The sequence below is a fragment of the Mus caroli genome, unplaced genomic scaffold, assembly GCF_978045245.1.
Source record: "Mus caroli unplaced genomic scaffold, Mus_caroli_1 scaffold_14, whole genome shotgun sequence".
Classification (NCBI taxonomy): domain Eukaryota; kingdom Metazoa; phylum Chordata; class Mammalia; order Rodentia; family Muridae; genus Mus; species Mus caroli.
The window spans coordinates 73,446,822-73,461,773 of NW_028227269.1; the positions used below are offsets into that span (position 1 = coordinate 73,446,822).

Here is a 14,952-nt window from a genome sequence, read left to right on the forward strand (position 1 = left end):
GTTTCTGCATGGCTACAGTGTAGACATTAATTTCTCTCTTGACTGTCTTGTTTGCATTCATGTTAACTACAAGAAAGGTTTTATTTAAGAGGCTATAGAAAGGAGGGTTCATTATTCCAAAATACTTAACTATAGACAGGCAATCATTTTATGTGAAGTTCATTAAGTCCAGTTATTCAAATGTGTATTTCATTCTCAGCCATAAAAGAGTCTTAGCCAATGTCCAATGACCTATAAATTAGAGACTGGAGGTTTCTTTATGCAAATTAACTTTATGTCACACTCATCAATAAAAAAACAAATGGTAATGAAGATCGAATTTGCAATGGCACCAGAGTAAAGGAATCCTGTATCTATTTACAGGGTATGTGGCATTCACTCCTCATTCACTCCTCTGATGGTGTTCTTTGAAAGGCTTGTTGAAAAGGAAGCTTTGTAAGTTGATTATGAGATGAGAAGGATTGAAAGAGCATGAGAATAGCTTGATTGATCTTCCCAACTTTAGAGACATCCACACCACAAAAGAAAGATGTTGCTATCCCTTTTAGATCACTGTCACAAACTCCAAGAACTAAACATATGTGATGGCTATCTTTGGTTGTCAACTTGACTACACTTGGAATTAACTAAAATCCAAAGTGCTGTGTACACCTGTGAGGGTTTTGTTTTGTTTTGTTGTTGATGCTGTTGTTGTTGTTGTTGTTTTATTTTTCTTGATCTTTCTTAATTTACCTAAACTCTGGAGGTTCTTTATCATTTTTTTTTTGTAGGATCCACCTTAAATCTGGGCCACACCTTTTGGTGGCAGCCTAAAAAAAGAATATGGAAGAAAGACTCTCTGGCTCTTTTCCTGCTTGACCTCATTCTTTTTAGCAAATTCATTCTGTCACTGACATAAGAACATATCTCTTTGAGATTCTGGCATATACTGAGACATCCAGCTTTGTAGACTGAACACCTCTAGATTTTTGGACCTTGAACATTCTGAATTCTAACTAATAATATATCATGCCATAGCAGTTTCCAGTCCTATTTGCTTCTCCTCAAGGCTAGTTTTTATTTTGCATCTGACATGATAAAGACTCAAATACTTACTTAGGTAATAAGAATGTCTTCTCCCTTTAAGTAAACAGTGTAAATAAAAGGAAAGAAATTACATCACTCTATCCAGATGAGAATGGAGCACTTCAAAATGAAGTACTTTCCATTCTTGGCTGATAGAACATAGCCTGCTACCCCCTGGATACTCATAAGAGAAAGAAGATGCAACATACCCGCTTCCTTAGATTGCAAGTGAGAGTGAGGTTCCTGGAAAATGAGTTTGCAAATGCTGTATAGAAGTCAAGGACCTTGAGCAAGGCTTCTCGCTTGATGATGTGCAGGTCACAGTAAGTCAGGGCCCGGACATTGGCACACGCATGAGCAAGGGTGGTTTCCTTCCAGAAGATGTCTCCAAACACGTCACCTTTCCCTAGAAAGCAGGACAAGACAACCGTTTCTCCCATACCCACTAATGGTTTTTTGTTTAGTAGGTAGTATTGATCTATATTATTTAAAGCATGAATCCCTCTGTATATATGTAATATTGCACAGCACATTTTCATCATGAGGACATCCCCAAATTTTAGTTGTTGATGGAAACCTAGGGTTGGGGAAATAAATGCCATTCGTTAGAATAGCCATTACTCTAATTTTAATAAATAACTTTATTTATTAAAATAAGCTTTATTTATTTATAACTTTTGCAACATTAATTTTTCCCATTCTGAGTAGAAAAAGCAAAAATAGCTTCTTTTTTTCCTCATGTTTTCTAGGAAAAATTTGACAACAAAACAAAGTGTAATATCCAAGAAGCTGTTGTTATAGCCTTTATAAATCTATAACTGATGCAATATACATTAATAGAATTATTCAGTAACTAAGAATTACTCCCCAAGCACATTAAAGTATGTTATATCTCTATCCTCAAAGCAGGCCCTTCTCTTTCTACATAGTTAAACCTGACAGGGTCTCAAGTCTAGCTCTAGAGACCCCCAACCATGATTTCCTACGCGCAGGAAACTGAACTGTCGGAGACGAAGAGAGTCACACACTTTTAATCCCACGGAATCAGAGCCACATGCTAGAGTTGAATGCAAATGCATCTTTAAGATTCTACAATTGCAGAATGACCTATTCCCTTCAGCAGCACCATCAACTGATGCTTGAGAACATCCACCATTCCAAATCAGAAGTGCCCGGTTGTACAAAGGGCTTGAGGAAATGTCAAATGCCAATAACCCTCAAAGGCCTGTCTGCTTAGGAAAGTTCTCTATGAGCCCTCTGGCTTCTAAAGTTCAGCCATCTGCTCTCTTTGTTCTGTTTCTGCCAATATGTTTTAAAATGGAAAAGACAGGAGAGATGTACTCTGATGGGATAAGCTTTCCTAGAGGCATTCCATGCATGACTTGTTCTCTATGCATTCTAATCACACAGAGTAACAAATACCTATTTACATTGTACAGATTAAAATCAGAAGAGGGGAAAGAAGAAGTGTTCCATAAAGCCCCAAAGGACAATAACACCACTAGAAAGGAAAGTGGAAGCAACCAAAGAAATGAGAGAAAGAAACAGAGAAGTTGGCTGTGTACATCACAGATCCTTTGTCCAAATGGGCAACTGGGTAGCTCTTAGAATAGAGGAGTAGATGGGCCAACCCTAATGGTCAGGCAGGCACACTATGGTAGATGCAGAAGCCATGCATGATATTATGAAGGTGGTCAGATCACATGACTGGTATAAAAGAATTATGTTAGGTACCCAATTCATTTTCAACAATCCATTTGTTTTTCAATCCACTAAAATATCCTTGCAGTTGATGTCACTTTTTAATGACTCAGTTGTTTGATACCTACAGTCATCCTAAGAAATAAAATGAGAAACCAAGAGGCTAAATGGTCAAAGGATACAGTATTATGATAGCCTGGTGATACCAAAGGCAGAAACTTACATGATAAGACCGCATCCTACATGCAATCTTTATGTGGCATTCTCTTTAAGATAGCAATTCCAATTAAAAGTGTTTACTCTAACTGCATAATCAGAAGTGCTACATTTACTTGTGAAAATGCTCACAGGACTAATATTTATAACAGTCCAGTGAAGTGTAGCAAAATGAAGGTCAGAGGAAAAATAATGAAACACTAGATAGCCACTAAGTAACAGATTGTATGAAATGACAGACAGAAATGCTCATATTAAATCAAATTATAAAATCAGAAAATCAAATGATACATACAATGTATCATTTTATGGACCATACACTCCTACCCTATCACCCATGCATGTGTATAAAACTTAGAAACAAGTACACTAATATGGTAGTTTCTCTCAGAACTATAGGGCCAATGCATAGCTTTATTTTAAATGTACATGCATTGTTTGTAAAGAAAAGACATCAATAACAGTGATAATAGCACAGTCTCTGGTGCTAAAACAAGTTTTTAAATAAGTTATTTTGATCCACTTCTAGGTTTTTCTGTTTTTTTTTTAAATCTCTAATATAGAAACATATTCTGTCCTATCATTAGACTCTTAATCTTCCTTTAAAAGATTAAAAAAATGATTATATTTCCTTCAGGTTCATTTCTGTTATACTTTCTCAAATTACCAATTATATCATTCCTAACTATGACCAACTATCTGATTTTCAGGCACGGTGATATTAGCTAATGTATTTGACTAAGTAGTCCCAGGTCTAGGAATTTATAAAGCTATTAAACCCATCACAAGTAACACACAGGGTAGGGGTATCAGTCACAGCCTGGCAGTTAAAAATAAACACCATACATGCAAAACCACTAGAAATTACAAAAACTTGTATAAAATATCAATAAATAAAGACTTCAACCAGTTTCTACAAATAACATACAAAATGTTTATCTTATATTACAAGATCAAAAATGGATTAGATAATTACATGAATGAATCTAGAAATTCATTTGTTTCAGACTTTCCAAATTTATAGAGTAAGGGCTTTGAAGGTATTCCCTTGGATCTCTTCGGTGTCTATTGTGATACTTTGCTGTTCATTTTTTATCAGTGTTTTGGGTCATCTGTTTCTTTACTTTGTAGTAGGGCCAGGGGCCTGCTTTCATAGCAGCAGAAGATGCCAAGCGAGACTCCATGGGAAGGTAGTAGCCAAGGGTCCTGCCCATCTATGATGTCTATAAACTACAACACCGTCCAACATGTTACAATAATAATGCAAAGGGTGCAATTGTGGCACCCATAGCTTGGGAGCCACCAACAATTCTGTAATTGGACATGTGGCCTCTTCATCCAAAGGAAAATCATCTCTGGTACTTGGAACCCAGGTAACTACCTGGAATTAATGTGGTCATGGATGTTGAAGGAGAACTCATTTTATTAAATCAGCACAATCTGTAACTGCCTCTAACATCTATAACAAAGTATATAAAATAAAACTAAGGCACAAAGACTAAAATTATTAACAGAAAATATACATTTTAAAGAAAGTTTTCATGATGGAATCAAAGTGCATTGTGCGATTCTGCAATGATATGTAGTCAATTTGCTAGGATTAAGTTTTCATCAAAACAAATTTAGATAAGGGATAAAAAAAAACAAAATGACTAAAAGAAAATGCATTTCAATAATAAAAATAAAGGTTTTAAATAATGTTTATTATGTTTTTTGTTATGCAAATTCTCAATATTTTATATAATGAATATATATATATATAACATTTACTAAAAGGAGCAAAAATTAGCAAACTAATTCATAGATAAACAGTAAAAAATTTAAGGTATGTACAAATATAAAAACATTAGAGAACTTCAGCAGAATTAACAAATGTGGATAACTCTAATACTGTCCTAAAACTAGTCAATAAATTTTCATTGATTGGTAGTTGAGATTCAGGAGTTCAAAGATATAAATGAGTACAATTATCTCTTACCAAAACAGACAGTTGTGAATTATGTAGGCATTCAAATATTAACTAGTCATTTTATTTTACCTAACTGAAAATTCAAATCTTAACCTATTTCTACTTTGATGTTTTTAAATTGATCTTTTTTTTTTATTTTTCTTTTCAAATTTAAGGATCAAACTTGGGGCCTCAAGCATGTTAGTAGAGAACTCTACCATTGTCCTTCATGATCATTCTAAAATCATGTATTATTTTGGAATTCTGGGGGGAATATCTGTGATGCAAAAAGGATAATAAGAAACCAGAATATTAACCCATGACTAAATTTGTCCCCTACTTGTCCTTCAAAATTATGAGAGAAATATAACAAAATTAACAAATCTGGGTAATTCTACTTCCTCATCAAAATCTTCAGAAAATGAAATAAATAAAATTTCCCTGAGTATATGTCATATAGAAGCTGAGCATTAGTCCTATCATTCTCTTCAAATTATAAGTCCGCCCTCCATGTCATCTAATAAATGATTCGATTCACAGCAATCTTTTCCTACAAGTGTGGGAAAGTGGTCTTCATGCAAGTGAATGATTTATTTACCATGTGGGACAGAACGCATTCATGTTCCTCTTCAAGGCATCTTCCAAACTTTACACATTCTGAGAAAAATATCACACAATGTGTACATAGTGCAATATGCATGGAGTACCCAATAAAGACACAGCCTTTACTGCCTGGCAAAGGTCTTTTACACACTTTCAGTCAAAGAAGCTCCCATTTGTGTTCATGACTACAGAGTATCTGATGCCAGTTTTTAGGTCAGTTCCTGCTGGGTGCAAGTCATCCCTGCAGTAAACATTTCGGCTCTTAAGCAAACTAGCCTCCCTCAAAGCCCTAAAATAGGAAGGAACCTCGCACTTAACAGGAAAGCTGTTGTTTGCTCTATTTATATTTTCTCAGTTCTTTGCATCAAGCCTTATGAAGTATTTCACTGCTGAACCACAGGAAACTGGATTGGAAAATAGAAATTAGTGCTGAACGTCCACATAGTAAGAAACTGTAAAATGTAAAGACAAAACAGAGGTAGAGTTGCAACATGATGAAAGCTGTAACCAACTTGGGGGATGTGGTGCTATGGGGCTAGTTTAACAGCCGGATTTGGTTTTCTATTGCCTTAGACACATTACCTAGCATGTTGATAATGTGGGTTTAAAAATGTATAAAAAGCATCACAGTTATTCATTGGTGAGGATAATGAATGTATCCAACAGATCCTTTGAATTTTACTTAGGTAGTTTCTTGAGTATGTTTGGAGCATGACTATGGTTCTATCTCATGAGTTGCTCCATCCACATTTGATGAGAGTTCATTTCAGCTTATAGTTCCACATCACAGTCCAACACTGAGGGAAGACAAGGCAGGAACTGAGGACAAGAATTTAGAGCCAGGGGATGATACAGCGGCCATGGAAGAATTCTGAGGACTGGCCTGTGCTTCATGGATTGTTCACTCTGCTTTCTTGTAGTACCCAGGTCTATCAACTCAGCGATGGCATCAGTCACAGTGAGATGAGCCCTCCCATAGCCAACATCAATGAAGAATATGTACCATAGGCTTACCTGCAGGCTGATCTTGTGGGAACAATTTCTCATTTGGTGTTCTTGGTTCAAAATGATGCTAGCCTTTCCCAAGTTAACATAAAACTAACCAGAAAAAGTACATGTAGGTAAATTGTAACCACAGCAAATCAAATTAATATTTATTATCTCAGATAATGAACATGTGCATTTGTTCATGAGCCAGGGGAGTTAAAAATCTATTTATTTAGCAAAAATCCAGTTAAAAACTATAATAGATACTCAAGAAAAAGTGCATGAAATCAAAACTTAGCACTATAGAAATTCTCCAAATCATAAAGACAAAAGAAAGAAAGAGAAAAGAAGAAAAGAAGGAAGGAAGGAAGGAAGGAGAGAGAGAGAGACAGAGACAGAGAGAGAGAGAGAGAGAAGAAGAAGAAGGAAGAGAGAAAGGAAGAAAGAAAGAAAGAGAGAGAGAGAGAGAGAGAGAGAGAGAGAGAGAGAGAGAGAGAGAGAGAGAGAAGAAGGATAGAGGAGACACAACCAGATAGAAAACAAGTAATAAAGTAGCAATTGTCCACCTATCAATAAGAATGTTGAATGTGAATGGATGCAGCAATCCAATCAAAGACACAAAGGGGTTAAATGCAATCAATATCCAGTTGTGTACACGTGGAGCATATAAATATATAAAGCAAATATTCTTTGACAGGAGAAAAAGAAGGAAACAGTAATATAATATCATTAGGAGATTTCAATACCTCACATTCGACGATGTTTCATCAACAAAACAGAAAGGTAACAAGGAAATACTGGGCATGAATTGCATAATTAATTTATTAGTAAGTCCATCGCTATAAGCAAAAATGACAGTTGGCTCATAAACTTTAGTATGAAGACATATTCGTAAGTGTACTCACTTTAGTTTTTTTCAGATTTACATTTTTAAATGGACCATGGCTATTTATAAACTTTAAGTGGCATCAAGTAATACTTTAAAGAAGAAAAGAAGGAAGATGACAAGATTTAAAGCTGAAAAGTTTATGGGAGAATTAGAATAGAGCCCTTTTTACATATATTCACTTGTTTTTTTTTTTTTAATTTGCATGTGTCTGAAATTCAGAAAAGTGCATGGTAGAGAAGGAATGACCCAAGTCAGGCTGATAAGGAAGGCAGATAATGGGGTCATAGATAATCCTCAAGGCTGGAAAGCCATGGTATAAATCCCAAGGAGATGGACACAATGCCACTCTGGTGTGAGAGAATACAGAATGGGCATTTGGAGCTGGGTACAAACTGGGGCAGTGAGGGCTTTAAACAAAAACTGTAAGGGCAATAATAATAGTAACTGATCGTAACTATAATATTAAGATACACAAAGTAGAAAGCTGGGAGAGGGCTCAGCCAGTAAAATGTTCTCTTTGCAAACACGAGTACTTGAGTTGCAGTTTCCAGAACACACCCTAAGTCAAAGAGTTATGCCATAGACTTTCAAGAGTTGGAGAAGTAGAGACAGACAGATTCATGAGGCTCAGTTGCTGGCCAGCAAGTTCAAGGCTGGTTATAAATGCTGTCTCAGAAGCCAAAATGGACTGATTATACACAAAGAGCAATACTCATGTCCTCTCTCTTTAGTACATAGACACATACATGCATGTGCATGTACACACAGAAATACATGCAGACACGAGTGTGCACATATGCACACACACAAGATACAATAAAAGACTTTAGTTTAAAGAATGCTAGGGAGAGAGTTTGAAACCCCCAAGGAGAAAGATGCTTTCATAGCCATGGTGATATTTACTGCATGGGGCACTCGGAGGCAATACTGAGAGCTCTAGAAGAAAAATGTCATAAATGCCATTTAAACCACTAAAATCAGAATCATTTAAAATGCAGCAAAGGTATGCTTCAAGGAAATAGAAAGAGTGAATTTGTTGACACTGAAGATACTTGTCTTCATAATACACAGTTCAAATCTACATATTTCACAGTTCATGTAAAACATGAGTATTTGGAGAGAAAGAAAAAAAGAAAGAGAAAAGAAAAAATAATACATTCTAGGAGCTTACAGTATAAAGCTCTTGCCTTCTTATAGCAAGGGTAGAGTGAAGACAATAGCTACAGCTGAATGTCCCATTTTCCCAGGTCTCAGAAGAGTAAAGAATTAGCCGTTCACATCTCAGATTTGATTTTCCTTTCAGAAGAAAATAAAGGTGCAGATTTTGAATTTGGAAACAATGGTTTATGTTTTTCCTGAAAGGCACAAACGCTTATAAGACATAATGTGTAAAGATTCCATGTAAAGTGAATTCCACGTAAAGTAAAATCTTGACCTAGCACATCCTCCTCCTTGTTCTCCATTTGTCCCCCTTCCATTTTTCCCCCTTACACTTCCTTCCAAACTTCCAGGAGTGTCCCACTCCTCATCCAACCTCTACATACACAGTCCTAGTTCTCCTGTGAATTTGAAATTAAAGTTGAAAGGCGTAAGACAGCAATTTCCTTAGTTTAAGATTCCAACCCTGTGATTCTGAATATCAAGAAAGACAAGCAAGAAGAAGAAGAAGAAGTGTGAAGAAAACAAGTCCCAACTCGTAGGAGCAAGGCCTATTGTTGGTAGCAAGCTACTATTTTAACAGTCTCTGAAAGGTACAATATACTTGTCAAGACATTTGGAAGTAACCTGGCTATTTCAACCATACCAACAAATCTGTTCAAGTTAAGTAATTATAGAGTAGGAAGTAAAAAGTAAAAAGACATTAGCGAATATAAAATATGAATGCATCATGAACTTAATTTGGAATTCTTTGTGTTTCATACAAAGTGGGAAGGTCAAAGAAAAAATGCGTGGATGTGTAAGAACTGTAAAGAACTTCAAGTTGGAAAAAGGCATCAACTGCGATTACATTCATATGCCCTATTTAAAGAACACATCCTGAATCCAGCCCCCAGTGTGAAAATAAAGGCATTTGTTGACTGTGTTATTTTTTTTTAATCTTTCCTCTAATTGGTAATGCTTCAGAACTGACTCTGTAAACCACTTGGCACTTTGGACACACTAAAGAATCATGCCCTGTCGAGAATAAGACGGCACCTGCTTCTGGACCCAGAGATTTGAATTAATTTTAAAGTGACCTCTATTCTCTACCTTTCATCTGGCAAATGAGTCCTGAACAAGGAAAGTGAGGCTGCTGAAGAAAGTTGAGAAAACATCTGACTTATCAAGGGACAAGGAGAGGGAGAAGTGAATGGGATGAAGGGGGAGGGGAAGGGAGTGGAGAGGAAAAGAGGAGGGAGAAGAAAGAGATGGGAGGAGAGGGTGGAAAGGGGATAGAGGGAGGGAAGTTGAGGTAGGAGGGAGGGAAGGGGAGGGGGTACTGGAGGATAGGGACAAAGAAGGTTGAGTCCAGCTTACTTACAACCTGGTGAATTTTTAAAATTTCTTCCAATTTAGAATTATTCAAAATAGACTAATAAAAATTTTAAAAGAAGCAAGGAAGTAAGGAAATTCATTGCACACCAGGTTTCATTGGCGAGTTAGTTAGCATCCCTCTCATCCTCCTCCTCTCCTGAAGCATAGCTCAGGTGTCTTAAGTGTAAAAAAGAAAAGGAAAAAGAAAAAGAAAGGAGAAAAAAGAAAAAAGAAAAAAGAAAAGGAAAAAGAAAAAAAAGAAAGAAAAAGGAAAAGAAAAAGAAAAAAAAGAAAGAAAAAGGAAAAGAAAAAGAAAAAGGTAGTCTTAATAGCCTCTTGGCTGAAGCATTTTCTCTTAAAGTCCCATTTTAAAAATATAAAAGGAAGAAGGTTGTCAGGGAGGTGTCCACGTAATCTAACTCACTAAGTGATGCAAACAGCAAGCAACTGAGTCCTGAGACTTGGGAGAATAAAGAATAAAAATGTACACTCAGAAACCAGCCTGAACCCCGGGGACCCTGTGTTCATAGTCACAGTATCATTGGGCAAAGGCAGCCATCATTTCCTTCTCAGATGGAAGGGAAATACATTTGTCTCACTGAGCAAATGACTCCATTGTAACAGACCCAAGCCAGAGTCCCTGTCCTCACAGCTTTTCCAGCCATCAGAGGAGTTACAAGGTGCAGTGTAAGGAAGAAAATGAAGCCAAATAAATGGCACCCATACCATGTATTTGATGCTTGTTTTTCCCATCAGCCCCTCCTGACAAGGAAGGGCTAAGGAAAAGACACATACATCTGGGGGGGGGGGGCGTGTATCTTATTCTTTTAGCAAGTAAGAGTGGACATAGCACAGCTATGATTCATTTTACCACAAGGGCTGTTCCAGTGACATCCAGCTTTCATGAAAGATTATGCCTCCTTTGTACTCCAACAGACCAAAGCAAAGGAAGGAAGGCAGCAGCAAGCACCCTAGATGCTTATTCCAAGCACTCTATTGTTTCCTTGCAAAATTATTTAAAGAAAAATAATTTCTGCAAGAGACCTAACGGTAGCAATAAAGTAATTTCCAAATAGTTAAAGCTTTGCAAAGAATGCTATTTTGTTTTTTGCTGCCTCGATCCATTTTCTACTGTTTTTATAGCAACTGCTTTCTCATAAAAGGTCATTTCCTCTCCATTCTAAATTCTGTCTTTTCCAATAACTGTACTTTTTGAAATCAGGTTTCCTCCCTCCCTTCCTTCCTTCCTTCCTTCCTTCCTTCCTTCCTTCCTTCCTTCCTTCCTTCCTTCCTTCCTTCCTTCCTTCCTTCCCTCCCTCCCTCCCTCCCTCCCTCCCTCCCTCCCTCCCTTCTTCTTTCTTTCTTTCTTTCTTTCTTTCTTTCTTTCTTTCTTTCTTTCTTTCTTTCTTTCTTTCTTTCTTTCTCTCTCTCTCTTTTTCTCTTTCTCTCTCTCTTTGCATTCTATTTCATATCTGTTTCCATTGTTGCTTCTGCAGTTTCTAAAATCCACCAATCAGTCTTTTTCTTAGGAGAATCAGTACAGTCAAGCTATGGTAGGTTGACCTCAGTAAAAAGAGAAAATCCAATAGCTTAAAGATCGAACTCATTTTTCAATGAGACACAGGCATGGAAAATGTGATCAAAGTGGAGTTGACATTGTGCGACCCTAAGGTATTTTACTTGAGAGAAATCCAGGAGTGATGTCATCTGGCCTCTCCTTTCTTTCATTCTTTCTTTCTTTCTTTCTTTCTTTCTTTCTTTCTTTCTTTCTTTCTTTCTTTCTTTCTCTCTTTCTTTCTTTCTTTCTTTCTTTCTTTCTTTCTGTTTTATCCATGTAGAACCTGCTGCGGGCATTGGAGCAGAAAGTGATCTCCAAGTTCCTTCAGCGATTTTGCTTGCCAAAATGTGCATATTTCACTTACGCTGTTGCCACGTACATTAAGCTATAGATTTTTGTTTTGTTTTGTCAAGTTCACGGAGCATCGCCCCTTTGTGTTGTGCTATTGGTAACCTTACCCTCTGAGTGTCTGAACTTTAGAATAAAGTGTTGGCCAACTAATTTTCCTGGCTTGTGAAGACAGATGGATAGAACAGCCTCCATAAGCCTAAATTTAATCTCCCCCCATTGTGCTCACTCCTGTGAGTCTTATTAGAATCCTCAATACCATCTTCTTTATACTTCATACATCCACCATAATGAGGCAGAACTGTAGGGAGCAGGCTGAAGTGACTCAGCCCTCACTGGTTACTAACTAGCTGGGCAAGTCTCCATACTTTTTTCCAGCCTTGCCTGGCTTTTGAGTAAAGAAACAGGCTGAACTGAATAGATATGTTGTCTCTGAAATCAACTTCCTCTATAACTCATCCAACAATGGTCCTGCTTACCAATGAGAGTATGCAAAGCCACTTAGGCTGTGGACACTTTTTGTATAAGTGAATGTCACTCAGCCCAATGTCCCCTGTTAGCTGTGACTGAGACTAATGTTCTTTGCCAAAACAGTGACCAGTTTTCACTGAAATTCATCATCTCATTAGTGACCGAGTTTCTAAAGCCACCAAACAGAGGGGATTTCTGTTTAGAAACTTGGGAAGCTAAAACTCCAGGACAGTGCCCCATTTGTCACTGAGTCAGGAAGGTACACAGTACCTAATATGGCCACCACCTCCTCATCCTGGATAACTTCCAAGGACCCGGACACCACAAAGCAGAGGGCATCCACACTCTCTCCAGCATGGTAAATCAGGTCCCCAGGAGCACAGTGAATGGTTTGGAACTCCACTGCCAAGGCACGCAGACATCCATCGCTGGCCAATCGGAATGCAGGATGTTCATTAAAAACCTTCCGGTTCAGATGAACACAGATGTCAGCTCTCATGTCCTTAGGGCAGATGGAGAGGACCTAAAGAGAGCGAGAAATGAGTAAGCAAATGGGAAAGATAAAGGGTCAATTTCAGAAGAAAACGATGCCATAAATGCTGATTGATTATGTACACTAGACAAGGTGCTAGATGCCTGGAAGGCAAAGTTAGACAGATACAGTCCTGTCCTCAAGGAAACTGAAGTCTGGTGAGATGCACTAAGTATGGACATTACAGCATCAGTTCATACCACAATACAGTCCGTGTCACAGCACACCAGCATGTAGTCAACACTTGAGGAATGTTTCTCTATTGCAATCTTAGCAAAAAAGTTAGGGTTGGTTCTGAAAACATGTGCATACAAGTAACATTATACAGACTGGATGGATTGTATTTATTTAGGGATTTTTTTTGTCCATACATATATATACATGTATATATATGGATGGATATATATATATGCATATGTGTACGTATACGTATACATATCAACAATTATAGAAAATGATGCCGCAAATTTGGAAGAGAGTAAGGAATTACATGGGAGGATTTGAAGAGATGAAAGGGCAAATGATGTAATTACATGATAATTTCAAAACCTAAATTACATCGACTGATGGCACAGACTCACAGTTGCCCATAGAGCAGCAAGTTAAACTGAGTGTTAAAATAGACCAAGCAGAGGCAAGCTCCTGCTCCATCCTTAGAAAAGCAATTATTCTGACATGATGTGTGCTACCAGAATTATAGATATATATCATTATTTATTCTGGAAATTATGATAACATAACTTGAATAGGCAAAAAAAAATGTAGTTTTAAGTGGCAGGATGAAAACACCATTCATGATAACTCTCATACGCAGTACAGTGGTTCTAATTGAGGTGTCATTTGCCATTACGGTCACATCCATTTTTTTTTCCTTGGTGGATTTTCTAATTTCCTAGAGATACCTTGGTGGTATCTCACAATCACCAGCAAATGAAATTAATACTGCAGTGGAGAAGATTAGGGATAGGAGTGACTTCTGTTCATCTCCAGTGTGCATTGTGTCTCCCTTCATCATGTTAGCATATTAATAAATTAGATTCTTAATTAAGAGAAGCAATAAATTTTCCCTTGGAAGAATGATGAACTATTTAAGAAATAGTTTTTCATAACACTACCAACCAACTCTGAAAAACAGGTGTATGCCATACTCTGAACTCTAAAATACTTTTGTTTTATTTATGATCTCCATTAAACTCAAGGTCAAGTAGTGCAGCAGCAGACCTCTCCCAGGACCTGAGGATCTAATCTCAACACTGTGGCTTACAGTACTCTTAGGAAAATAAATGCAACTGTGATATTTCTGCTTTCTTACAATCATACATAGCTTGTTTCCCTACCAAGTAAAGGCAAAGCTCTACTCAGGCTTGCTGGGCTTTGGCGAGACCATTGACTCTTTCCCCACAGGCACATCTCAGCCACACAATTTCTCATCATTTTGAAGTCACCGTGCACCCAGGGATGCTTCACACCTGCTCTCCTCTTGATTGGCAGGTCTGCCAATGCTTTCTTTGCCTAGTTGTCTCACATTCATCTGACAAACACATATAATATAAAGTCCTATTGTAGGATTGTATAGAAAACAAACCCAAGATTAAAAACTGCTGTGATTTGTTTGTGCTCTTGATAATGCGAAGAAGAAGAAGAAGAAGAAGAAGAAGAAGAAGAAGAAGAAGAAGAAGGAGGAGGAGGAGGAGGAGGAGGAGGAGGAGGAGGAGGAGGAGGAGGAGGAGGAGGAGGAGGAGGAAAAGGACTTATTGACAGAGCTTTCAAACCTTTAATTTTTAGCTTTGAAATAGTGCTTTAGTGTTTTCATAATGAACCCTTACATTATGCTTAATATAAAAAATAAATAAATAAAACTAGCTTTGGCTGTGAGAAGCTCTAAGGACTGAAATTCTACATAACACACATTGAGTCATTATTTAACCATAGATTTTGAGCCCTGGCTAAATTTCCAGAGTTACACAGGTCCTCGATGTCTAGAAGAAAAACTATCACAATGTTTGTTCCCTGGAGCTTACAATTGGGCACAGTTGAAAAATCACTGTTTCTGGTCCAATGCCCCATTTACAGATAAGACAAATGTTTTACCTAAAGGCTGTGTAGTTTGCAGAGGTCAT

At 37.3% G+C, this 14,952-nt stretch overlaps 1 protein-coding gene across 1 annotated transcript in view; it reads right to left on the reverse strand.

Annotated features, from left to right (window-relative positions):
• Kcnh5 (potassium voltage-gated channel subfamily H member 5) overlaps positions 1–14,952 on the reverse strand; it is a 286,479-nt gene that overhangs the window by 64,857 nt on the left and 206,670 nt on the right. Inside the window, exons 9-10 of the mRNA XM_021179089.3 lie at positions 12,571–12,823; positions 1,275–1,471 (exon numbers count right to left, since the gene is read on the reverse strand). Of these exons, the coding sequence (XP_021034748.1) occupies positions 1,275–1,471; positions 12,571–12,823 (450 nt within the window). The remainder of the gene's footprint in view (positions 1–1,274; positions 1,472–12,570; positions 12,824–14,952) is intronic.